The sequence below is a fragment of the Brienomyrus brachyistius genome, chromosome 5 (assembly GCF_023856365.1).
Source record: "Brienomyrus brachyistius isolate T26 chromosome 5, BBRACH_0.4, whole genome shotgun sequence".
Taxonomy (NCBI): Eukaryota; Metazoa; Chordata; class Actinopteri; order Osteoglossiformes; family Mormyridae; genus Brienomyrus; species Brienomyrus brachyistius.
The window spans coordinates 4896876-4922753 of NC_064537.1; the positions used below are offsets into that span (position 1 = coordinate 4896876).

General features: G+C 48.7%; 2 protein-coding genes across 4 annotated transcripts; one reads left to right on the top strand and one right to left on the bottom strand.

The window, feature by feature from the left end:
- Positions 1 to 291: 291 nt before the first annotated feature.
- On the bottom strand, positions 292 to 24244 carry LOC125742246 (arf-GAP with dual PH domain-containing protein 1). Of its 3 annotated transcripts, none has more exons than XM_049014088.1 (12): positions 24224 to 24244; positions 22919 to 23089; positions 15618 to 15748; positions 14064 to 14155; positions 11343 to 11425; positions 6907 to 7019; positions 6368 to 6514; positions 4877 to 4960; positions 4672 to 4734; positions 4051 to 4122; positions 3496 to 3724; positions 292 to 1710 (listed from the first exon to the last, which is right to left on the bottom strand). In XM_049014088.1, the coding sequence occupies exons 2-12, from the start codon at positions 23007 to 23009 to the stop codon at positions 1682 to 1684; spliced, it is 1134 nt and encodes a 377-aa protein (XP_048870045.1). In that variant the 5' UTR covers positions 23010 to 23089; positions 24224 to 24244; the 3' UTR covers positions 292 to 1681. The 3 variants fall into 3 exon arrangements, with proteins under 3 accessions (XP_048870045.1, XP_048870044.1, XP_048870043.1); XM_049014087.1 differs by lacking the exon at positions 24224 to 24244 and adding an exon at positions 23290 to 23405; XM_049014086.1 differs by lacking the exon at positions 24224 to 24244 and adding an exon at positions 23290 to 23363 and having other exon boundaries at positions 22919 to 23168.
- On the top strand, positions 24223 to 25459 carry LOC125742248 (cytochrome c oxidase assembly protein COX19). Its single transcript, XM_049014092.1, has 3 exons — positions 24223 to 24393; positions 24745 to 24856; positions 25212 to 25459. The coding sequence occupies exons 1-3, from the start codon at positions 24312 to 24314 to the stop codon at positions 25291 to 25293; spliced, it is 276 nt and encodes a 91-aa protein (XP_048870049.1). The 5' UTR covers positions 24223 to 24311; the 3' UTR covers positions 25294 to 25459.
- Positions 25460 to 25878: the final 419 nt, after the last annotated feature.

The following is a 25878-nucleotide window of genomic DNA, read 5'->3' on the forward strand; positions in this document are numbered from 1 at the left end:
GAAAGTGTACCGCAGTGTTTTAAAGCAGCATACGCACGATGTGTTTTGGAGTTCAATCAACTAAATAATAATTATAACTAAATAAATCATCGGCAGCTCTGCGGAGCTGGATTAGTGAACGCATAGCGCCCCCTGCTGGTCACCCGGATATGAAAAACATTCGCCGTCACTTAGCTCGATGCGCTCGCAGATGCCGCGCCGTCAGTGTCAACAAAACTTATATCTTTGCCTTGAAATGAAACAAGTGTTTACATAATCCGGTATGAAAATAATTGCACGGAATGACCAAAGTGAATTTTCCATTAGTCTTTTTATTGATTCTGTCTGATGGACGAAATAGCCGTACGCATTTAATAATTTCTCTCGCTAACATCTCTTTCAGTTTAGGAATGGAAAGATGTTTATCAATAAATAAATAAATATGCACCGACTAGAGAACAGAATATGGGTGGTTTGCGCAGTGCTTATCTCTTTCATAACAAGCATACAAAAAGTGTAAGTAGTCTATTATTAAATCCCCCCGTGACACCATGGAACGTAAGACTCATTGAGTTTGATAATTTGGATTCTATGGTAGATTAGTAAATAAAACTTCCAGAATAAACGGGACAAGTGAGAAACGCTTCGATGTTTTTTCACTAATACTGGCCACATGTCAGAATCTGTGGGATAATGTCATATAGAATGATCTGTTTTTAGTATCAGGAAAATCGCGTCAAAAGCATTAATCACGAAGAATGTTTTCAGTCTCCACTTAAAAAGCATAATTAATTTATTGATAATTCTTTATATTCGCCTGTATCGTAGTTCTGGGGTTGTGAGTTGAGCCCTCTAGTGTTGAAAACATATAACAGCAAGGAACGCTTGTCAAACGTGGCCCGTGTTTCTATTTAGCTGCGTTGCTGTTTAACGTATATTGAGAACTGTGACCGTAAGTCGTAGTATAAATGATATTGTTTGTACCGACTTTAGGACAGCAAACAGTGCGCAAGCGGCACACAACTAGATTCACAGTAATTTAATACTGTATGAGTATGACTACATTTACAACCCTGTACAGAGGTCAATCAGGTTTTTAAAGGGGGAGGGCTGTCGTCAGACCCAGTACCGACGCGCATTGCCTTTTTATGAAATATTAGCGGCGTGCAGAAATGCCACTGATATTTATTTTTAAAAACACGACAGCGATCTCTTTGGCTGTACTGGCGCCTAATGCTTGGCGTGCGTCATGGCTAGTTTTCCGCTATAACTTCGGGTTATGACAACTCATCCCATCGCATGTTGAGGTCTCGCACTCGCAGTGTGGAAAGAGGAGGCATCGTACGCCAGAGAGGAAGGACGGGGCAGTGACAGAATGAGGCTGGCGAGGAGGAGATGGGGGTGGGAGCGGATCCCCGGGGGTGGGAGCGGATCCCCGGGGGTGGGAGCGGATCTCCATAGCTGTGGCTTTGTCAGCCTCCTTCCTGGGCTCTCGCCTCCCCCTCTCCTGGCTCACCATGAGCACGGGTGTCAGACTCCCAGATCTGTTAGTCCTCCCCTCCCTCCCCCGGGTCCTTCAACGTCACCTGTCACCTGAGTCCAGATGACAAGCTGACAAGACGTCCCTCCCCTTTCCCCCCACCCGGTCTTCATGCTACAGAATGGTCCTTCTCCAGTCCCAGTACAATCACCATCCACACCCTCAAGGCTTGTGCTTGAAGTGAGCCTCCACTGTAGGGGGATAAAAGAAGCCGAGAGTGAGAGATCACAGACACTGTCTGTCTGTCTGTCAGAAAGGGGATTAGGACAGCTGCATAACTACAGACAGGGGAAGTACAGACAGATGTAACTACAAACAGGGGTGTAGCTACAGACAGACTCAGTGGCCATTTAATTAGGTAAACTTCCCTGTTAATGTAATCAGTCTGATCCTCCAAACAGCAAATTATCTGGCCGTAACTGAATGCAAACAAGAAGTTAATGTTCAACTAAACATTTAAATGTGGTGTGACTGCTCATGCCAGAGAAAGCTACTCTTCTGGGATTTTCACACACTACAGTGCCTGCCGTTTACAGAGCACAGTGTAGCAAGCAAATAAACAGCCAGTTGGCGGCATTTCATTGGCTGAAGACACCCAGCCAATGAGGGAGCTCAGAGGGGAACGGGCGAACGCGTTAAAGCTGACAGGAAAGTGTGAAATAACAGCTCATAACAACAGCGGCGTGTAGGAAGGTTTTCAACCAGGAAGTGTGTCTGGTGGCAAAAGTGGGCCTTAACCAGAACTAGATAATAGGGCTGAAACAATGCAGTCTACTCATGATTTGGTTCGAGAGACAATTGGGGGCTCACGGTTTGACACACAATACATTCAACAAAATAAAACTGAAAAACTACAGTCTCACAGTTCTTATTCATTCCTTTTTAGGCAACAGCATTAACAAACAAGGTTGTTTGCACCATTTCCTTTTATCTTGCAGTTAGTTTTCCATTTTTTCCAGTGCAAATTGCAAAAATTCCAGTGCAAAATTCAAAAATGAAACCTTGAAGCAAAACTGAGCTTATGCCTATTGTACCTTTTTGCCTTAAAATTAATCATTGATTTCTCCCCATGGTGCCCATTGTTACAACCCTGCGATGTGTATCGTCATATTTTTTAATTGTGACATATCGTGCTATGGTGTATTATTACAATCCTTCTAGACAAGAGATAAATGTCTGCAAAAAAGTGGCCACCGAGTGTAGAAACAGATGCAGGAAAATACAGACAGGTGCGTGGGTTCAGACAGACACAGGGAGACAGGAAATACGGAGAGGCACATGGGTACAGACAGACACAGACAGACAGGCACATGGGCACAAACAGATACAGACAGACAGGAAATACAGACAGGCACATGGGTACAGACAGACACAGACAGACAAGCACATGGGCACAAACAGATACAGATAGACAGGAAATACAGACAGGCACATGGGTACAGACAGACACAGACAGACAGGCACATGGGCACAAACAGATACAGAGAGACAGGAAATACAGAGAGGCACATGGGTACAGACAGACACAGAGAGACAGGCACATGGGCACAAACAGACACAGACAGGCAGGAAATACAGAGAGGCACATGGGTACAGACAGACACAGACAGACAGGTACATGGGTACAAACAGACACAGACAGGCAGGAAATACAGAGAGGCACATGGGTACAGACAGACACAGACAGACAGGCACATGGGCACAAACAGACACAGACAGGCAGGAAATACAGAGAGGCACATGGGTACAGACAGACACAGACAGACAGGCACATGGGCACAAACAGACACAGACAGGCAGGAAATACAGACAGGCACATGGGTACAGACAGACACAGACAGACAGGCACACAGATACAGACTGGCTAACGTAGACAGGTAGAGTTGTGGGTATTAATTTTGTACTGTTTTACAGTGCATCATATATGTCAATATCAATTCAGGTGTGTGTGTGAGAAGACATGTGAGTGTGTGTACCTGCATACTCCTGCGGCAGCATGGGCCGGTTGATGACCCTCTGGAAGGCAGCGATCCAGTCCTTCTGCTCCGCCTCTGTCTCGCAGGCGAACAGGAACTTCCTGTCCGGGGTGATGATGGTGATGCCGTGCTGCCAGCGATGACCCTGCGTGGAGGGCGGCAGGCCGGCCTGCACCGCGTAGCTGTTCTCCTTGCTGCCGATGAACACCTCCCCCCGGGCATAGGCATCCTGTGTTGGGGGGGCAGGTACACAGAGTCCACCCAGTTATACTGATGACCTACATACATATGTCACCCTATGTCTCGTGTTCTGTAATACCTCAAAAATGACCCACATAACAGCGGACCCCCCCCCCCCACACACACACACACCCTCCACCCCAGGGGCGGACAGAGAGTCCAGCTGCATTACCAGGCACCCCCCAGAGAGTAGGAGAACAATAACGATGAATGACGGATGATGATGCAATGGGTGATGTAAGCATTCTGTCACCACGGAGACCGGCGGCGCTGCCCACGGTAACGGTCGGGTCCCTCTCGGGATTGCCAGCTTACCAGGGGGTCTTTGAAGTACATCAGCCTCCTGTCGTCCATGGTGAACCACCTTTTCTTGAAACCCTCTGTTTGCTGGGAGTCAAAGTGGGGGGGGCAGGGGGGGGTGGGGAGGTGACAGAGGTTTGTGAGTAGCCTGAGCTGGGAGGGTGCTTGTTAAATAACACATCTGTCATTAATATTTCCCTGAAAACTCACGCACCGAGCACCGCACATACAGCACAACGTAAATGGACACAGAGGAAGGTACCACGCATGGTTTCCGCCTGTCGGGCTCATGCTTGTTCCGCAGTAACCGCCGCCGGCTGTACCACCTCTCAAACCACTCATGCGCATGGGGTCCCTGACGTTTGGGCTGCCCCCATTGACCACAAACAGTCACTGCACTAAATATTAAATATACGCGTTCTTTATTTAGGAGATGCTGAAACAGCATGTTCCGCTAACCTGCTAGCCAGCTACGATCTTCAACATGAAACCACGAAGCGAATATAATTCATCGACGCCACAAAAGGGAAGCCGACCAAAGACAGGAAGGTGCTAACACGACATCTGCTAAGGTGACCAGCTTCCTGACCACGAACGCTGAGATGCCTGATGAGGGAGGCAGTAATGTGGACGTACTTTGGGACCCGTCTTCTCCATAAAACCTTCCTTAATAAAGTTCCTTGTTAGCTTCGGCACCAACTACAAAAACAGGAAAAAAAAACAATGTGAGCTGAGAGGCACCAGAGATACTGCCACCGCTGGCAAGCGAGAGCTGCTCATGCTGTTAAAGAAGCAGCCTGATTGGCATGTGCGGAGGAGAAGCTGGAGGCAGGAGACTCACGTCAGCATCGCTCGCACCAGGGAAGGCCACCTGGAGGTAGTGGAATCGAGCCGCCCGGATGGCATTGAACCAGTCCACCATTTCCTGTAGGACAGACAAGGTTTGGTGATGAAGGACTGCGACTCGGCACCAGCATGCTGCATGTTCGAGACCCAGTCAATCCCTAGTAGCATAATTCTAGGTATTGCCTCAGTAAACCTCAGCTGCATGAATAGGTCATGCTTTAAATTGCCCGGCTCTCTACTGAGTAAGAATGATTAAAATCCTATAGCCAATTATAAGACTCCTAATATCTCCTATAGTTCAACAAGTAGAGCCTTGTGCTAACAATGCAAAAGTTTGAATCCCAGAGAGAACATAGAAATTGTAACCTTACAGTAAGTTCTTTTGGATAAAAGCACCAGATAAATGAATCAGTGTAAGATCACTGCAGTCTGCATCCTGCTTGGTGAAGGCAGGAAATATTCTTGAAAAATGAAAATGTTACAAATTAAACAGATATGAAACATACTCCAACGGAAACATCAGGCTGCGTCCAAGTAAAAAAAAGTTATCTATTAGCAACCTACTACCGCTGGAATCCAACAGGGGGAGCCACTTTCTCGGTGCTGTTTAGGCAGAGCACTGTTAATGTGTTTCAGCAGCACTGACCAGGATAGAAGCATCCGCAAGGAATGATATTCAGCAGCAGTGTGATGTATTCGAGAAGATACAGGTCCAGTATCCCAGTATCCAAATAATCACTGGCCACTTCCATAATTCTACAGACCACACCCACAGTGGAAGCTCAGTGGCAGAACCACGACAATGAAAGTTTCTGCAGTGACAGACCCATTGTGATGATGGCCACACCCACTCCACCTGAGGTCCCCCCCCCCCCTCCCGAAAGTACTGTCGTTCTCTCGGCGTGATGCACCCACAGAACCCACAGATGCGCCCAACACAACTGCCTGCTTATTGGGACGTTATGCTCACGGCAGGTTTTTCATGACGCCAACAAGTGGTGGCGCCGCTGTAACTCTGACAAAGGGGAGCAGCGTTAAGCGTATCCAGGGCCTGCGTAGCGAGCCGCGGCGGTCCAACGATTTCACCGTCGCAAGGCGAAATTTCTTGCAGACACGTCAAAATGAAAAAAGTCATTCCGTGGAAAGGGACTCTGGGAGGAAGGAGTGAGGTGGGCAGCAGGTTCAGTCTGCCTGCTTGGCACAGCCACGCTGGAGCTGAGATTTTAAAGGTAGGCTACGTGGGCACGCTCACAGCTAAAGCCCTTTATATTGGTATTAACAGCAACTTCCTTCTCAGTGCCCTAAATTAAAACGTATTCGATATATTTAATTCACGGAGCAGACGCTCTTGGTTTTTCAATTCCCACACGATGGTACAACAGCAATGCCCTCTTAAGACCATAGGCAGACCTTTATTTGTGAGGCTGACAGTGACCTCCCCGTCGTCCCCTATGCCGGGGCCGCCTGCCCAGTGCCTCGCCCTCACCTTGCCGTCCTCGTGGTACACAAAGATGTTCCTGGTGCTGTTGTCCTTCAGGTAGGTGATCTGGAGGCCGTGGGGGCTCCCGATTTTAGCTGGCCGGAAGGTGGCGTTGAGGGTCTCGATTCTCATGGCGGCCTTGGGTTCCCTCGCCTTCAGAAACCAAGACATGCAAAGTCATGTGTTAGGAAGGCGGTGGGACAAATGGGATATCATCCAATCAGAGTCCTTTTTGTCAGCAAACAGCCTGTCCACAAGCTGTCAGTTATATCAACATACCAACTCTTCAAAGGCTTTTTTTTCTACCCTGTTCCTCTTTTATATATGTATGTTTACTTTATTCAGATAACATAAGGCTGTCGAGGAATCGACTAGGCATGAGCGCAGCTATGCCAGTGAACGCCCAGCCGCAAGTCTTAGCGTACATGGTGTGACACCCTTAAGCAGTGACAAGCTAAAAGGCGGTGTGTGTGCGTGTGCGGCCCCCACTGCCGGCGTGCTCCCCGTCGGCGTACTGACCGCAGACACACCCGGCCACCACTCACGTCATGCTTGTTGAAGTACTTCAGGGTCCCTTCCCGCTCAGAGAGGATGAACTTTCGGCTCAGGAACTGCCCATTGTCTCTGCCTCGTTTCCATAGAAACCCCTCTCGGTACCCTGCGTGGGAGATGAGCCGTGGTGGTGGCGTCTGAAGCAGTCTGGAGGAACATGGACCCCCCCCCCCCCAACAAACCCCGCCATCTTGGTGCAATGGGGACCCCCCTGCTGTCAAAAGCTGTGTTGCATATTAACATTAACACATCGCTGGAAATCAAATACATTACTGTCTATTTTTAGACCCTAGACGTACAGTAGACTAATTATAAGCAGCTATTGCAGTGCAATTAATTAGAGTAAAATTTATCACCCTATCATATCCCTCTCCTCTGTGGAATGTCTGCCTCACACACACACACACACGCACACACACACACACACACACACACACACACACACACGGGCATCGATTTCGCTCTCAGGATGACATCACCGGTCGATACCCTCCTCCATGAGCCAGATCAATCCTGAAATCAATCTGAGACCCATGCCCACCTACCCCCCCTCCCCCCCCCATCCCATCCCCACCACACCCCCCCACCACTGACTCATCATCTAACATGCCTCTGCACATCTAAACTTCATTTGTATGGTCTGGGTTGGGGGGGGGGGGATGTCATAGTAACTGAATCCCTGGGTGTCCGGATCTGGCAGTGACGGCCGATACAGAGCCGTGACTCAGTGCTGCTGTACCCCAGTGCAGCTGGTTCTCGGGGGGGGGGGCGGCTTCTCCCCAACACACTTTACAAAGGATCGAATCAAAGCTAATGACCCGGGACCTTGTAAAAAGCCATTTTTCTGCACTGGATCCCTGAAGCAGTCCTTCTGTCAGCAAATCCGTCAGTCTAATTAACAGCCCCGTCCCCTTTAAAATACCTTAGCAAGCAAGGAAGGAGCCGATAGTCAAAGCATTTAGCAATAGCTAGCAGCATCGGTGCATAACTACCAGCATAAGCATTATAGCATAAACCTGTGATCGCATGAGCTAATGCAGATAATTTTGTAAAATGTAAGGAAGACTTATCACGCTAATATGAAATGGAGAAGTATATGAGAATGTTGTGGTACTTGGAGGGGAAGATCCATCACAATGGTCACACACAAATATAAATCTCTCGCCACTTTGTCAGAGATGAGCTGCCAGGTAGACTTAAGCAGATCTCTCTTCTATATAATTGGTACTTTATTGATCCCTCTGGGGGGAAATTGTCTTTACGCCTCCCTCAGCTTGCTCCATGTAGAGTAAGCTGTCCGCGAAGGGCTGCCACCCGCAATGGTGCCCAGGGAGCTGGGGGTTACGGGCCTTGCTCAAGGACCCACAGACGTGCTGTGGCTGGGTTTGAACCTGTGACCTGCTGCTTACAGGCACACAGGCTTAGCCCACTGCACCATACGCTGCCCCGTGGTATATTCGGTACAGCATTTTAAAAGGGGACAAAGATGACATTCAGTTTGTCAAGTGCCTGGTTTACCTGAACTCTGTGTGCTCAACCTCTATCCTGGTCATGGGGAAGGCAGTAATCATTGTACTGAAAAACTTCTACCTTCTGGGTTTGACCGCTAGCTGGTTCCCTGGCTGCTAAGTCACCTGCCGGACCTCGTAATGAAGGTGTTCAGAAGAGTCTGGATAGAGAGCCATGTTTATAGGAAGAGAGATCATCCAGTTAAGCGAGGGCTAAGCTAGGCTAGGCTTCAGTTTGAGCCATGTGACGAGCCACTACAGTGGAAATACAGAAATACTCACTGTACAGATCAGTCATATCCTTACCCTGCGCACACACACACAAACCAAACAAGGAGAGAGAAAGAGAGAGTGAAGCGCAGATGCCCCCCACACACCGCTGCGCTGCCTGCCTCCCCTGGGTGCGAGGAACCAAAGGGCAGACAGGGGAAACCAGGCGGCACACAGGGCCGCCGTCCTCCGTGCTGTGGGCAGGTCCCATGTGACCCCCCCCCCCCCCGGTGGTTCCATGTCACTGACATTCAAAGACGTATTGTGCACGATGCAGGGCTGTCAGGCAGCGATGCACAAAAGGGCCACTGTAATGCAGGTCAACACTGTTCGAGTGCTTTGCCTGCTGGGGGGCAAATTTACATGGCCGTGCCTTTGATCAGCCCCACACCATGTCTTAACAAAAGGTGGCATTTACTGAGTTAGACCTGCCATTATTACCCCCACCCCAAAGGAGAGTAATGCATAACAGTCATACAGCGACAGTTAGCTCCTCGTGCACTGTAACAGTGACAAAACCACACTTAGCTCCTCGTACGCTATAACGGTGAGAGAGCCAGTTAGCTCCTTGTACGCTATAACGGTGAGAGAGCCAGTTAGCTCCTCATTCGCTATAACAGTGACAGAGCCAGTTAGCTCCTCGTACGCTATAACAGTGACAGAGCCAGTTAGCTCCTCATTCACTATAACAGTGACAGAGCCAGTTAGCTCCATGTACGCTATAACGGTGAGAGAGCCAGTTAGCTCCTCGTTCACTATAACAGTGACAGAGCCAGTTAGCTCCTTGTACGCTATAACGGTGAGAGAGCCAGTTAGCTCCTTGTACGCTATAACGGTGAGAGAGCCAGTTAGCTCCTCGTTCGCTATAACAGTGACAGAGCCAGTTAGCTCCTTGTACGCTATAACAGTGACAGAGCCAGTTAGCTCCTTGTACGCTATAACGGTGAGAGAGCCAGTTAGCTCCTCGTTCATTATAACAGTGACAGAGCCAGTTAGCTCCTCGTACACTGTGACAGTGACAGAGCCACAGTTAGCTCCTCGTACACTGTGACAGTGACAGAGCCACAGTTAGCTCCTCGTACACTGTGACAGTGACAGAGCCACAGTTAGCTCCTCGTACACTGTGACAGTGATAGAGCCATGGGCAACCAGCACTAATTCCAGCAGTTGTGCGTTCCTGATGCCCGTTACCATGGCAGCAGGTAGGTGAGTGGGCAGATGGGGCAGAGCACTAGCACTATAACCATTACTTCCCTGTGTAGGTAGAGTGGCCATGTAATCCAAGTCAACAGGGACACTGTGAGCTACAACACGGATTGTAAACTACCATTTCAGCCATTTCAATTAAAAGGACCCGGATTTCACTTAGGCACTGAGTCCTTGCTGAGTGCTGCTTGGTCAGCCTGCTATAATCGTGGATGTGTCACTAATGATAACATGAAGCAGCTGGATGAGTCATTCAATCAAGGAGACAAACCAGTCAAAGCACAAGAAGAACTGAACTATGCAGTACAGGAGCCTTTCAGTTTTAGTTTGTAAAAGCTGAAGTAGCTTATAGTGTCCCTCCTGATATGGATTAGACGGTCACCCTATCAGGTGGCAGGTGTGGAGTCCAGTTTAGTAGGAAGTACAGATTTCGTAGCCAGTAGTTTTCTCTGTCTACTGTCACCACATTCTCCTGAACCCCCCCTTCAGAATCAATTTTGAACACCGCGTTATTCATGCGTCGGGTGTCATGTTTAATGCTAATCCCCCTCCCCGACTAAAGCATTCTCAGACACTTGACATGCTTTTTAACATTGTTACACTTGGGAGCGCAGCTACATTCAGCTCCAGACCTCTTTGAAACCTGATCTCCGGTTCCCTGCAGCTTGCGACCTCGGTGACGACCAGCCATAATTCACAGCCTGGTTCCCGACATGGGGCGTGGAAAGCGTTTGGGTTTTATTGGTGGCCGCGATAGAGAGAACAATAGATTGATGCCTCGTTTATCTCATGCCACTGGCACGCCGCCCCGTGTTGGGCTGAGGCAGACAATACGCCCTTTCAGTGCGTCACACTCAGCTCGGAACAATGCTGTGTTTTTTTTTTTACTTTCTTTCTTTAAGACAGGCAGGGCCCAGAAAAGGTGGAGGGATGAAAACTGGTTATGGAACTGGACTTTCGAGCGGCACATGGTGACTTCTTGAGGAAGTTAAACTGTAGCCTAAAAAATACAGGAAAAGCCGGTACGCCAGAAAGAGGACAAGAGTCAAAAGACATTGAGGACACGTCTGAACTGTCGCCTACAGCACAAGTTATCGGCCTGCTATCCAGAATACCTCTGAAAATACTTGTGTGAAGTGAGGTGTGAGTCATAGCTATTGAGTTGTCTAAAAGAGCCTTTTAGACAAGCAATGTGTGATGTTTGCTGAGGGGAAATAACCCCCTTTCAGAGAGGAGGGCCTGCGAATTCAGTTAATGGCCATGTGCGACCTCTTCCTTGAAACCCGTTACTTTTTATGTGAACCGCAGCACACTGTGGTTAGGGGTGTAAACACGTGATTAAAACGACGTTCGGTGGAAGGAGATTTGAGCAGCTTCTGTACAAATTCCCATGCTGGCTTCTATGAGGTGGGGGGGCTACGGCCGGCGGCCAGACCGGGACCTACCTGCTGAGTACGGCTCCTGCTTCTCGATGTACATGAACTCGTTCCTCTCATACCTGGCGTGGAACCACTGCTCCCGGAGAACTCTGCAAGGCAACCGCAAGCTTGAGACAGGCCGACTGGGCTTCCCTTAAGCCATTTGATACTGCGGAGCTGTTCAGTCGATTGGCCCCGTCTAAGACTATGCTGCTGCGAGGTGACTGCGATGCAGATGTGGAGACTGAGATGCAGACATTCATTTTACCCAGGAATTTCATTGAATACCAGCCCTTTGTTTTACCATAGAAGTTAACTGGAAAACAGGTTTTGGATGACTTTGTTCCACTGTAGAACGTGAGTGGATGGTGGCACTATGTCTAAACCTGATTGGACGATGGGCCTTTGTTTTAATACACCCCACTCTCACAGCGGTGCAAGTTCTGCAGATTCATGAGATAATCATTAGGCAATAAGCCCTCTGTACATTCTCAGGGCTTATCTGTCTTCATGCCTTTTGGCATGGATGTGCCCTCTATCGCCCCTTCATCCGGTTTCCCGGCGCTCTCTGTGTAGGTATAAAAAAACACAGAGTCCTGATTCCGTTTCTGCAGGCTGCTAAGTTCTCTGTAATTACCGCTGTCCTGCAGGCAGCCCCAGAAGCTCTGTGAGGGTGATCGACTGGCCAACTCCCACCACAACGGCACAACACACAAAGCCATTTTTTTAGGAAAAGGGCGAGCATGCTGCAAGTGGCTTTAGTCATTCAACTGCATAAAATGCCCCCCCCCCCAAACTGTGTATAAGCCTTCAGCTCTGGGGGGCGGCTGCCCAATTTGGCACCGTGACTGTAGCCCCGGTAAATATGTAACCGGTGGTAACCTGCCAGATGGCCGCCGAACGCAAGCTGACAGCGTACCGCCACACCTGGAGGCTCCGTGCCATTCTCTGCGCCATGGCAGACAAGTCACCTCTAAGGTCACGTGTGGGCAGGGGGCAACCATCCCGTTGCTATATTGCCTCCGGCTCAAAATCAAAGGCAGACGTGCCAGTGGACCCACTTCTTGCATGACAAGACGCCACTTCTCACACCATGAGCCTTATAGGGTATAAAGGGGCTGAAACAGGGCTGCTTCCTGACCGTAGGCCGCTTCCCAATCGTGGGCCGTTTCCTGACTGCAGGCCGCTTCCCAATCGTGGGCCGTTTCCTGACTGCAGGCCGCTTCCCAATCGTGGGCCGTTTCCTGACTGCAGGCCGCTTCCCCATAATGGGCCATTTCCCGACCACGGGCTGCTTCCCAATCATGGGTCACTTCCCAATCATGGGTCACTTCCTGACTGCAGGCCGCTTCCTGTGACTGGTGGGTAATATTTCAGCGTGGCAGCGATGGCGCAGTCGCCTCGGTAACGGAGCTGCAGCCATTATTCCTTAATGCATTTCGGCACTTAGCAGCAACTATTTAGGTCTCACCTTTATCAAAAGCCGTTTATCCGCTCAGCAACAGAAGCGTGCCCACCAGATAATGACCCTCTCACAGGGTTAGACCGTGCACTGCGATTACAAATGCATTCTGCTACATTTCGACAGTTTTGGCGCTCCTGAGAGCAGTTCGGGTTTTACGTAAAAAAAATTTTCCTTGCCTGACAGGGAAAACAACAATGTTGACCCCCCCCCCCAGATGCTTTGTGTGGTTGGGGGGGGGGGGTGCTGTATAGGCAGTTCCGAACTGGGACTTTAACAGCCATTGGATAAAATCATACACAATACGCCTGGCCCCCTCCTCTTTTTTCTCCAAGTGGCATGTGGCGTGTCTCGACAGGAGCAAAAGCCATCCACAGGTAGCAGGCTTGGCGTTACTTACGGGGCAGCCAAATTTCCCACAGGCACACGCGATCACGCGTGAAGCACGCTTATGGTGCTCGGACCGTCGCAGCCAGACCTCCTGGAAGCGTCGCAGGTGTCGACCTTGAGCGCTTTCACCCTCGGATGCCAGCATCCTCAACCATCGGTATAACCGAAACGCTGTAGACGCACAGCTGTGTGTCTGAGGAGTGAACCGTAGTTACTGCCTTTGCACGGTGAATGGTTTGCTGACTCTTTGGGTGGGGTTTGCACCAACAAGGTGGGCAATTCTCTGTCTCACAGGGCTGCTGTATTAAATCAACAGCGAAGGGAAAGTCTGTCCAGATCAGATCAAAGAGAACAGCTTCAGAATGCGCATGTGGTCTGAAATTCCGAGTAGTGTGGCTGAGAAAGCACAGTTCCTCTCATGACGGCGTCTCAGCTCAGGTCTCACACATGCCAGCTGTGCATTACTTCCACCAGGCCCCCATGACGCTCAGCCCCTCCCACCTGGGCCCTCTCCCTGCCCCTCCCAGGACTGGTCTCGTCCCGGCCGTGGAGTTTGCTGATTCTCCCTGTCAGTGTATTCTGATTACTCTGAATTCCTCCCAAATTAAAAAAAAAAAATAGTCAGGTTTAGTTTAGGCTGCTTTTTACAAATTGCCCTTTGCAGGGACATGCGGTCTTGTGCCCTGTGCTTCCTAACCCAGGGATCAGGTTCCATAGTGGCATGGAAAATGGATCAACTATGTATTAAATACCAAAACCCAGCCAAATGGGCTTAACTGACTCCCATTTGAAAAGTTTCTTATGGTTTAACTGGCCAAACAGAGCACTTCCTGTCTGGAGGCCCCCCCCCCCCCTTTTGGTAGCAGACAGTGAGATGGAAAGGCCCGGAAACTCACTGGCTGTCGGTGTGTGTGGGCCGGTAATAAAATGGCGGCACCTTCTGTTCATACTTGGCTTTCGCCGCGTCGTTCCCGGTTGAGGCCATGAACTGTAAACCACAGAAGGGGAGAAGAGGTGTTACAAGCGGCAGCCAACAGGGGGCGCCGCGGTTGAGGAACAGAGGCTCCGTAAACATCCAGCTGTACAAAAAAACTCCACATATGATGTCATATTTGCTACGGGATTCTGGTCCCTCCCACAGATTTATCTCCCTGGCAACCGAGCTGCAGACACCAAAGCCCAGATCCTACCAGAGTGCGATGCAAACATAAATCCAACAGCATCCGGTTAGGGCTTGTGGGATCACCCATCGCCATACCAACACCGCGGACAGTGTTAAGGGATCTGACCCCGGCCACTTGCTGGTCCACAGTGACTGGTGTAGCATCGTAATGCAGGATCACCTGGACATGCAAACACGCTGCTAATGATCAAATAAACAGTCTGATTGGCTGGCACCAGACACCCTCTTTTCCTTCACCCCGGCTCTGTTCATTTCCTCCCATCTCATTTGCTAAATGCTCAGCAGCTGTTTGCAGCATGGTGGTGGTGGTGGGGGGGTGAGATGCTATGATGCTGCAGGGTTGCCTGGTAACTGCTGCCACGGAGAGCCTCCGCCCCGTACATCCTCCCGCCCCGCATCCTTCCCTGTGTCTCCCCCCTGTCAGCCCCCAGCCTAGGCAGCCCTGCTGGGTCTCTGTTTGCAGCAATAGAGAAAAAAATATTCCGCATCGTCTACGGAAGACAGTTAACCCTTCATCGCCTGGTGTTTATCAGCAGTGTGTGATATACGTTGTCATTTTCAGGCTGGACCCTGGTTCCCTATTCATGGGATCTCTTACCTGGCTGAGAGTAAAAGCCCAGAATGGACTGATCGCCAGCTGAACAGCTCCTATCTGGAGACCTTTACCTTCCTAAGGAAAGGTCCATGAGGAGCTTGCCGCACTATCGGCACTCTGCCGTATGTAGGAACCCACCGCAAGAAGTAAGAAGTAAGAAGACTGTAAAGATACATATGAAAAAAGGTGTTTGTCTGACCTCCCTGCGACCCAGAAGGATAAGTGGTTTGAAAATGGATGGATGGATGTTTGTCTGAACTTAATTTGTACATTTATTCATTATTTGCGCGCTACTGCTACTATTCCTTAAATTCAGAGGTCTTTTGTACTTCTGTCATGACTGTTTTAATGTTTAATTGTACACTTCATGCCAATACCTGCACCGAAACAAATTCCTTGTCGTTCTCGTACTTGGTGAGTAAAAGGATTCTGATTTTGACCTGGATGTCCCCTGTTGATCTGGTCATCACAAGGGCGTAGGTTTGGTTTCGACATCAGTAGGGACCAAATCAGCCTGAAACCCCCCGCCCCCCTCAAGACATACGGGCCTCCCTTAATATTGTTAGGCATGTGTGCCTACCGCCCATACCTAAATCGACGCCCTTTCTGCGTCAGTTCCTTTTAGGGCAAGCAGAGAATTGGAAAGGACCGTGAGAGTGAAGGAGGCCTTACCTCAACCTCGCTGGCTTGCCAAGGTTCCAGGCACAAGGACTTGACCCTGCTGATGTTCGGCGAGGCCTTGTGGAAGGCGGAGCAGCTCTGACACACAAACACACCCAGGGTGAGCGACGCCCAGTCCGGGTCTGGGGGAGGAGGGGCACAGGGGTCACTGCCGGGGCAATGAAGGATACCCCCTCAGACAAACAACACTCTGGCCGTCAAAGGATCATTTTCAGGGGCCTGATGCCAAGCCTGTATGGACACGTCAACTACTCCCCTTTAACCGCTACGCCATCTGCTGCCTCAGTTTGGTTACTGCCACCCGGCTTAAGAAAAAACACTGACTGCTTGTTTCCGTCTCAAATGGCGAATTTCAGTGTTATGCTAATGAATTGTTGTCCTTGATGTACATTTCCACGATAATATGTATGTCAGCCAAGCAAATCTGCAGCGACTGGCAGAACAGGAAGAGGGAACATCTAAATGTTCACCTGATTGCTTATGTCCAGAGACACGGATGTGATTCATGTTTGATCTTATTGTTGGCGGGGTGATTCCTTTAGCATTGCTGGAAACGACTTTGGGCGTAGTGTATGATTTTAGTGTATTTCGGTAATTCGATTCCGGCGGGCAGATACGGCAGAAGGCCGCGAGTTGATTTTGATGCTGCACTAGCTTGGAAGTGCTTACCGTGCGGTTTCTATGGCGACAGGCCCCGCCCAGAGCTGCGAAGCACTGCTTGACAACAGGAGGTTGCAGGATTCAACCCCCCCCCCCCCCCCCGCACCAGAGACCTTACTCTAGTTGCAGCTCTGGTCACTATAGTAACCAGTGGTGCTCCGACGAACTCGGAAAACATCTGTGCTACGCACTGCCATGGCCGTGACCGGAACTGTCTGCCTGTCACACACACGCACGCACAGCATATGGACGGTTGAGAGCAAAGCCTGGGGTCGGATCGCCTGGTCAGGCCAAATCTCCGGGGCCCCTGGAGTATTTCAGGGGGTTAAGGGTCCTGCTCAGAGACCCCCCAGAGAATCTGCCAATCACAGGCACCCACAGAGCCACATGCTGCCCCATGTGACAAGCGATGACATGTGACAAATGATGTCATAAGGAGTGCACAGATTAAGACGTGAATGGAGAAAATAGAAAAGTGCGGTGTACTGGAATGGAGGTCTGCAGACACTTGATGCTCACTGTGTGTGTATGTGTGTGTGTCTTGTCATTGATTATGCACAGCTTGGCTTGAGAGAAACTTCGACTATATCAGGGATCGATAGAGATGTATTTCTCTTCATTACTAAGTATGTATTATGTATTAGGACAAGTGAGAGAGGAACAGGAAACAGACGCTGTGACTTTGGGTGAGGTCCCCTAAGTCTTGAAATGGTATGTAAATGACCTCATCTTCTCTTATTTGCCGTAATTACGCAGGCAGGAGCTGATCATGCAGCCACTAATGGACGCAGCTTGTTTCTTAGATGGGGGCACCACAGACGGCTGGCGTAAAAGGCAAATGGGTTTGGGGGGGGGGGGGGGGGGGGGGTTCTGTGTGCCCAGCTCTTGTAGCTCAGCTTGGAAGAGCCAAGCAGAGGGTTGAGATGCCAGTGTGGCTGGGGAGCGACGCTGTCAGTGTTTAGAGAAAAGCTCCTTAAAAAAACGCTTCGGTCTGTACTGTAAACAGTGAGAAAAATATGCTGGATTGCAAAAAACGGGCACAGCATCCGCGACTGACGTGTCATTGTGAACTTACTCGATAGCCGTCAACCCAGGGTAGGATTCCGAAAGTTGCGCAATGTTATATTGGTTTGGGACTGAGGAGATTTCAATGCATCACGCTGGAGTGGGAAGCGGATGCATGGTGTAAGACTGGGGGAGGGGTGCTGAGCGCTTATTTTGGGCCGAATGTTTATTTGTGTATCATTTGTGCGCTGCCCGTTAGCACTTTGCACCAGGGCCACACGCGTGTACACTCGTGGTAACGCTCACACTCATAGTGCAGTCCGAGAGACCGTGTACACGTGTGTTCATGCATAAAATCACACAGCACCCATGCAGACCACACATACAAACACACAGCACCCATGCAGACAACACATACAAACACACACCGCCCATGCAGACCACACATACAAACACACACCTCCCATGAAGACCACACATACAAACACACACCACCCATGCAGACAACACATACAAACACACACCATCCATGCAGACCACACATACAAACACACACCACCCATGCATACCACACGTACAAACACACACCACCCATGCAGACCACACATACAAACACACACCACCCATGCAGACCACACATACAAACACACACCACCCATGCAGACCACACATACAAACGCACACCACCCATGCAGACAACACATACAAACACACACCACCCATGCAGACCACACATACAAACGCACACCACCCATGCAGACAACACATACAAACACACACCACCCATGCAGACCACACATACAAACACACACCACCCATGCAGACCACACATACAAACGCACACCACCCATGCAGACCACGCAGATCTACACGCAGCAGCACTTACATTTACATTCTAGATAGCATCTCTCTGGAGAATCAGAGGGCCTCACTGACAGCTTCCTAAATAAGCTCAGAGCAGAGACTAACAGCCTCACTGTCCGCATTCATTCTTCGGTGTGAGTATTTATGCACACGTGTGTGGGTGGGTGTGAACTTTGGTGTTTCATTTTTTTACCCATAAGCCTCTGATCTCATTTGAAGGGTAAAAATACTGCATTAACGGAAACCATCTATCAAGGCTGGGAGGAGAGAAAGACATGACGAATTTGTATTTTGGTTTGTTATACTAAGTTTTACTGCCCCTGCATCTCTGAACTCTGTGAAACAGCTTTTATTGGCCACCTCGTTTCTCTAATCAATGGTGAGGCCTTCAAATTTCCAACCAATGGCTGATGATCTCCATCCAATAGAGAGATACGCGGCCAACCAAGTACCAAGCTGGCAGCGGCAATACCAAAGGAATTCCGCTTATCAGTGCAAAATTCCCAGCAGTTATTGAACTTTGATCAGGGAGTTAGAATAAGGAGCGGCAGAGAGCTAGAGTTCGAACTTTAAAGACTGCGAATGCCGCAGTAGGAAATTCTGCCTAACTGCTCATTAACCTTTGATCCAAATCAAACGCTTACATATTGTTTACGTGGCAGATACTTTATCCAAAGGAAATGTATAATTTTGAGAAAGCACAGCCAGCAACAATACGGACGTCACTGACTTCATGTAAGAACCCAACAGAAAAACCATGTGGCCCCAAAGGGATTTGAACCAACAACCCCTCAACCAAACACACTGCTGTCTAAACCGGGAAGCTACAAAGCATTACATCATTTTTACTGTTAATACTAGAGAGGCACCTTCCAAGCCTTTGATGCTGGAATTCCCTGGGGGGGGGGGGGCACTTGCAGCAGCCAGACTCATTTTCGCTGCAGTGCGAAGCTTTTTAAGCTACACTCATTTGGTCAGGAATTCGCGCTGATTTCATATGGCTGCCCGATACTGACAGTCATACTCAAACCGGAGCTGATACTGATACCAGTATCTGTTACTGATATCAATCTCGATACTGATACTGATACTGAAATGTCATGTGACCCTTAACTTTCCCGTGCAAGCAAACATACCTCTTTATTATAAAATTTTGTTGCAGTCGAGAATTTCCAGAAGAATTACTCAAAAAACACCGTCAGACCAATTGATTCATTCACAATAACAAGATCATTAAGCTATTAATTAATCTATGACTGTTGCCTCTTCTCTCTTTAATCGGCCAGCTCAGCTGCCCTTTAAAAACAGTCGTCCGTCCTGTGGAGGTGACTGTTACTTCTTCCTCCCAGGTGTTTGAAAGAACATCACTCTAGGTCCGTTTTGGTAAACTAGGCCAGGAACAAAAATAACATTGGTTCTGAGAGATGTCCACCCAGGAGAAACTGCCTTTCTATGATCTACAGGCCAAGGCAGTGTAAACTGTAGCCATATATAAAATGTCTGCATGTAACAATGCAGGGCAGTAGGTGGCATAGCGATTAAGGACAGCTATATAGATTGCAGGCTATGCTCATTTATACAGCTGGATATTATACAGGAGCAACTAAGGTTAAGCAGTACATTCTTAAGCACCCCAGGGACTTGAACCAACCACCTTCAACATATAAGGCTGTCTTTGTGACCACTTGGCTACCAGTTGCCCCAATCCCTACCAGGCTTGGATGCAGAAGGAGTGCCGATGTACCTGTATGCAAAGTACTTAACCTTCATTCCGTTGGTAAGTGACACAATTGTATAATTACAGAGTCCCATGGTGAGCTCCCCTCTCCTGGGCTCTGGCTTTGATTCCCCCCCCCGGCTCTGTGTAAGTGCCTCTAAAAGACCCCTAGTGTGTGTGGACGTGAGTGTGTGCCCTGTGATGGACCAGGTATCGTGGGCCTTATTCTTCCTGGGTTATGTTCCAGGCTCATATTAGATGGATACTGCTCGAGGGGTTACGCAAGATGGATGACGTGTGATCGTAATAACAATAATAACCAATAATAATAATAATAATAATCAATAATAATAATCAATATAATATCTGATAGATATCAGTAAAACGAGTTTGTAAGATTTCATCTGTCAGTAGGGAGTGTGGATGATCTCTGGGCCAGTTGACTCCCCGAAGCGCAGGGGAACTCTCCGAGATAGCGCGACAAGAGGTGGAGCCTGATCGTGTTGGGTGGGGCCAGGCCATAGGGGGTGGAGCCACCTGTGGTGGGGTGGGGCCTGACTATGGAGGGGCAGAGCCTTCTGTGAGGTTGGGGTGGGGGGGGGGGGTGTGAATGGAGATGGCCGTGGTGGGACCGAATGCAGCCCTGACTTCTAGAGTTGGCGTAGAGCCAAACGCTGGGCGAGTTGCCCAACACCCAGCAGGCAGAGCAGAAGGGCCGGGCAGAGCGGGAGGGCCGGGCAGAGCGGGAGGGCTGGGTAGGGCGGGAGGGCCGGGCAGAGCAGAAGGGCCGGGCAGAGCGGGAGAGCCGGGCAGAGCGGGAGGGCTGGGCAGAGCGGGAGGGCTGGGTAGAGCGGGAGGGCTGGGGGAGGGCTGGGGGAGGGCCGGGCAGAGCGGGAGGGCTGGGCAGAGCGGGAGGGCTGGGGGAGGGCCAGGCAGAGTGGGAGGGCCGGGTAGAGCGGGATGGCTGGGCAGAGCAGCGACTCTTCCTTCCTGACACTTAGGTATGGTCGCCCGTGCCCCAACTTGCTGTCTCACAAGCATGTGATCAGACGGATGGATGGGCAGGACTAAACCTGGCAAAACCTGCAAAAGAGGCACCACTCCGCGTGAATCACGCTCGTCAGGTGCAAATGCAGGGAGGAAGACAAGGATGACGAAGGCGATGGGGATGATGACTCAACGGTACGACGACACCTGTCAGCAACGCGTGCTTCGACGAGCTAATAGTTTACACCTTGTGGCTTCAGTAATAAAATTGCTTTTTTTGAAATTGTTACCATGGCGATTCAGAGGGAAGAAAAATAAATAAAGCTTAGTCTGCAGGGTACTTTTGTTCCCTAATCTGCTGGTGTTAAACCCAGGGCTGATTACAACTGGCCGATCACAGAGGAGGCGAACACAATGCAGGCCAATGTCCTGACAGCCTGATCCCTCCATCGGGGAGACGATGCTACAGAAATATTACGCCTTAATTCATCTTTCATTTTCACATCGTGCATCATTTACAACATGGCTGAGCTACATTGTTTAATAACAGCTTTAGGCCAGTCAGCAGATGCGATGTGATATCCTTATTGCATTTTAGATTCTGGGCAAGGGAGTAGGTTTGGTTTCAGGATTGGTAGGGACCAAATCAATGCCCCCCCCCACCCCTAAACACAATGAACTATTGGTAGGTACATGTTCCGGCTGTCCAAACCCAAATCTATGTCCTTGGTTCCTGGTCCACCAGAACGGCACTACATAAACATTGATGTATATGCTCTATGTACAAAAAAACAACAGCCCATTTGTCTCTGCAGGCTTCGATCCTTTTCTACAAGCAGGCGCGATACTCAGCTTTCATAGTGAAGCCGGTGACACCTATTGATTGGTCATGTCTGAGTCACATGGTGAGGTCACCCGGAGACGTGAGAGGCAGTGGCCATGACTAGGGTTTGCCTGACTCCTCCCTCTGTGATTTCCACTGAATGACAGGCAACTCAAAATGCCCAGGAGTGACTTTCACAAGGGCGCTGTTTTTAATGTTTGGAGAAAATGCTTGTTCTCACCTACTGTATCTTAACCAATTACTGCTTAAATAGTAGATTCAATTTTGACAGTCAATATGATGGGAATATCCCCTATGATGTAGTTACACCATTTTGTCCACACTTGTCATAACATCTACTCTACCTCCAATGTCCATCACATCATGGCTCTCTCTCTCTCTCTCTCTCTCTCTCTCTCTCTCTCACACACACACACACACACACACACACACACACACACACACACACACACACACACCTCACCACCTCTTTGCGCAGAAAAGTCTGTGAAGCTGACAGTCGGACAACTCAGAAAAACTAAGTAACAAACTAACAAAGTGCATCAACACAGAAACAGTACTTCTCCATATTTTTGCGGTCACGATGTGTAAATGACCGGCATCACTTAAACGGAGCACGTGCAGCCTGTAACATTATATCTTGTAGTAAAATAAAGCGCCTCGCTGCGCTTTGCCCGCTGATCCCCAGATACGCCTCTGTACTCAGCACTTCACACTGACAAACCAGGGTATCTGTGACCAAAAATATTAACTTAAAGTGAAATCCGGAACTGCAGACCTTGATGCGACAGTCGATTAGCCCTCAACGAAATGTGTTACCATCACTAGTGCGTTTAGGCGATCTTAACGCGTTATGTCGCCATTCAATCAGGTAACCGTTTTATTATTCATTGAAGATGATCGTTTTGACCACTGCGTACTGCAGTAAAAAGTATTTCCTCACTTGTAATATGTAAGATAAAAGCGCCGAGGGCTATAGATGTGCATGATAAACGCGTCATTGGAAAGTCGGGCTGCCGGCAGAGAGGGAGTCCGCTGGACGCGGCGCGCCGCGGCAGGTGCGCGTCCGGCACACAGCCCCGCAATCCGCCTTCATCCCTAAAGCCACCTTTCAAACACGCACCGATCCCAAAAACCGCGATGAGGGCTTTAAGGAGAACACGTCACCCTCTCAGCCCGTTTCCTCTCCTCTGGGGGGAATACGTGGGACCTCACCTGCAAAGCCGCAGTCCGCACATGTGCTGTTGCCGGGTCTCTTGAGGAGATCTTGCAGAAGCCGCTGGTTCTTCTCCTGTTCGCCGCTCATACTGTTTATCGTTATCCCGCTGGATCCAGAGGGCTTGGTCCAGGATCAGTGGTCACTTCTGATACCAGCGTATCGTTCCTCTGCTCAGCAAGACACCAAATGCTGCTTAACGCCAGCGCGTTCTGAAGCCGATCGCATGTAATGATGATGATGATAATACTAAAAATAATAATAATAATTAATAATAATAATATCCAATGCGATCGAGAAAAGAAAATCACTAGCTTGTCACTGCCTCTGTTGGTGTGTCTCCTAGCGAGCACCGATATTTCTCTCTTACCTTTGCGCCCCCGCTCTCTCTCCTTCTCTCTCCTTCTCTCTCCCTCTCTCTCTCTCCCTCTCTCTCTCTCCCGCTCTCTCTCTCCCGCTCTCTCTCTCTCTCTTCCCCCTCTCTCTCCCCCCTCTCTCCCTCCCTCACCCCCTCTCTCTCTCTCTCCCCTCCCCTCTCTCCCTCCCTCTCTCCTGATAGTTATTGCAGTAAAGGTGAGACCTCCAGCGGTCGCTTCGCTCCTGCCGACACACCTTCCTCCTGTACACACCGTGAAACCCCCCACCCTAGAGAGCAGCTTCCTCCGTTTGGCTTGGGGAAAGACCTCGAAGTATGACCGCGGCAGATCTCACTATTTCAGCTTTTATATCTGCTTTCGCTTTTACGGGACGTATGAAAACGCTACATGGCATAACCCATGTTCTGCATTTTATAGAGCGACCGCGGGCTACATTTCTTTCAAACTAAGTTTCATGATGACCTTACAGTTTAGAACGTATAAAGTACAGAAACACAACTCGTATGAGTATAATAAGTATGTTGGGCGACAGTTTTAGATGTGATTTTAAATTAATAACGTTTCAGACCGCTATAATATGTATTATACACACACACACACACACATATATATATATATATTTATAAATCTATGCCTATAATTCCATGTACAGCCTTCTGAGTTTGATTAAAATGCGTAATTTTATTACACAACGTCCTGTAAGTACAGGCGTGACCTCAGACTCACTGTCGTAATACAAACAAATAAATAAATAGTAATAAATAAATAGCTCAGCCCACTGTCCACGTGCACGTTCTTGACAATGATATTTCCCGGCACCTTTTTCAGCAATACATGAAAGACTCGACTAACACTTTTGTTGTAATATCACTTTAACAACTAATGGATTGTCGAGTCGAGGATCTTTACTTGATTATTTTGTCTGACCTTGTTTTCTGTTCGTCACCAGCGCGGCGGCCCATTATAGCTGCTCTGGGGGCTTCTTCCTGCATAGGTGTCCTCCTATTCTGGGAACATGTCGACTGCTATGAATTTTGGAAACAAGTCGTTCACACCCCGACCACCCGACAAAGGGGCATTTCCTCTAGATCACTTGGGTGAGTCCGACGTTTCGTACATTTGTTTATTGTGTAAGAGCCTGCAGGACTTTCCCCGGTGTCACGGGCGGCGGGACCTGATAGCCGGGGGGCCCGATCTGAGCTGAGCATCGCCCCCGATGCAGGGTGATCATTGTTCCCAAAGTGTCCATTTATTGTTTATTTGTTATTGCCGCTTTTTATAAAGCGCCGCTGTCAAGTTTCGGCAACTGCGTAAATTCCAAGTGGGAAATGACGTCGATGAGCTATATATTTTTTTCTTTTAATGGATTTAATGGCTTAATTATTTTGTAATCTCAGGTACGCAGATTGAAACGGGGCGTGGGCATTGTCTTGATATTGTCATTCCAGGGGAATGTAAAAAATTCAAAGAAGTATTTATGGAGTGCTTGAAAGACAACAGGTACGACAGCTCCATGTGCCGGATGCAGTCGAAAAACTACCTGGAGTGTCGGATGGAGAGGTACATATAAACTGTCGTAACTGGATGACCTATTTTACATTGCATTTCAGGTTGTTGGAGTCATTTAAAACAATGCAGAGGCGGCAATTCAGATCGTCAAACTGGTCTGACCACCTGCGCGGTCCCTATTATGAAATAGATCTATATTTGGTTAAAGATATACGCGTTATGTACTTATATTTTTTTATTTCAAAAGGTTGAATTTGAAATTTCAAATTTTAATATAAAATATTTTTGTGTGTTAGATATGGCGTCTTTCCTTATTGATACATTGTGTCTAAACTTAAGTAACACTTAAGGACGCTGTACCGCCTTATGCTGTCCGTGTGAATTAACATCTCACACCCGTGAACAGGCAGCTGATGGCCAAGGAACCGTTGCAGAAGCTCGGTTTTAAAGACCTGCTGAACCAGTCCGGTGAAGATCCCAAACACTGAAGGGACACAGCGATGGACGCTCCAATGGATACGCAGGGCTCATGTGCTGTTAATAAATACATCACAAGGCTACAGTAACCGCAAAAACAAAGTGATCGTCAGTGAATAACGGTTTTGTATATAATGTACATTTAACATGTAAAATAAATTTATTACACTTTGTAAACATTGTGTGCGGGATTTGAAATTGATTTGCAGTCAAAGTGCTTTAGCATTTTGGGAGAAAATAACAATATTGGTGTATGTAGTGGTGTGTGGAGTTTGCATCCTGTCCTCTGGCTTTTTCTGGTGACATCAGTCCAGTAACATGCAGTTAGACATTTCAACTATGAATTCACCGAGCGCATGTGTGTGTGTGTCCTGTAATCTCTGTCAGGGTGTGAAGTTAAAGCTTCATTTACATTCAAAAGAAATTTGCCATAAATTTGCAGAAGCACTATAACAGGTATATTGTAATGTGTTAATTTTTTAAAGTACTTTAAAGTTTTAATTTTTTTTTAAAGTACTGCCACTTATGCTGAGCAGATATTCATGGCTTGAAACTGACGACAGATCATTCAAACTTGAGTGTTACATTGGGGGGAA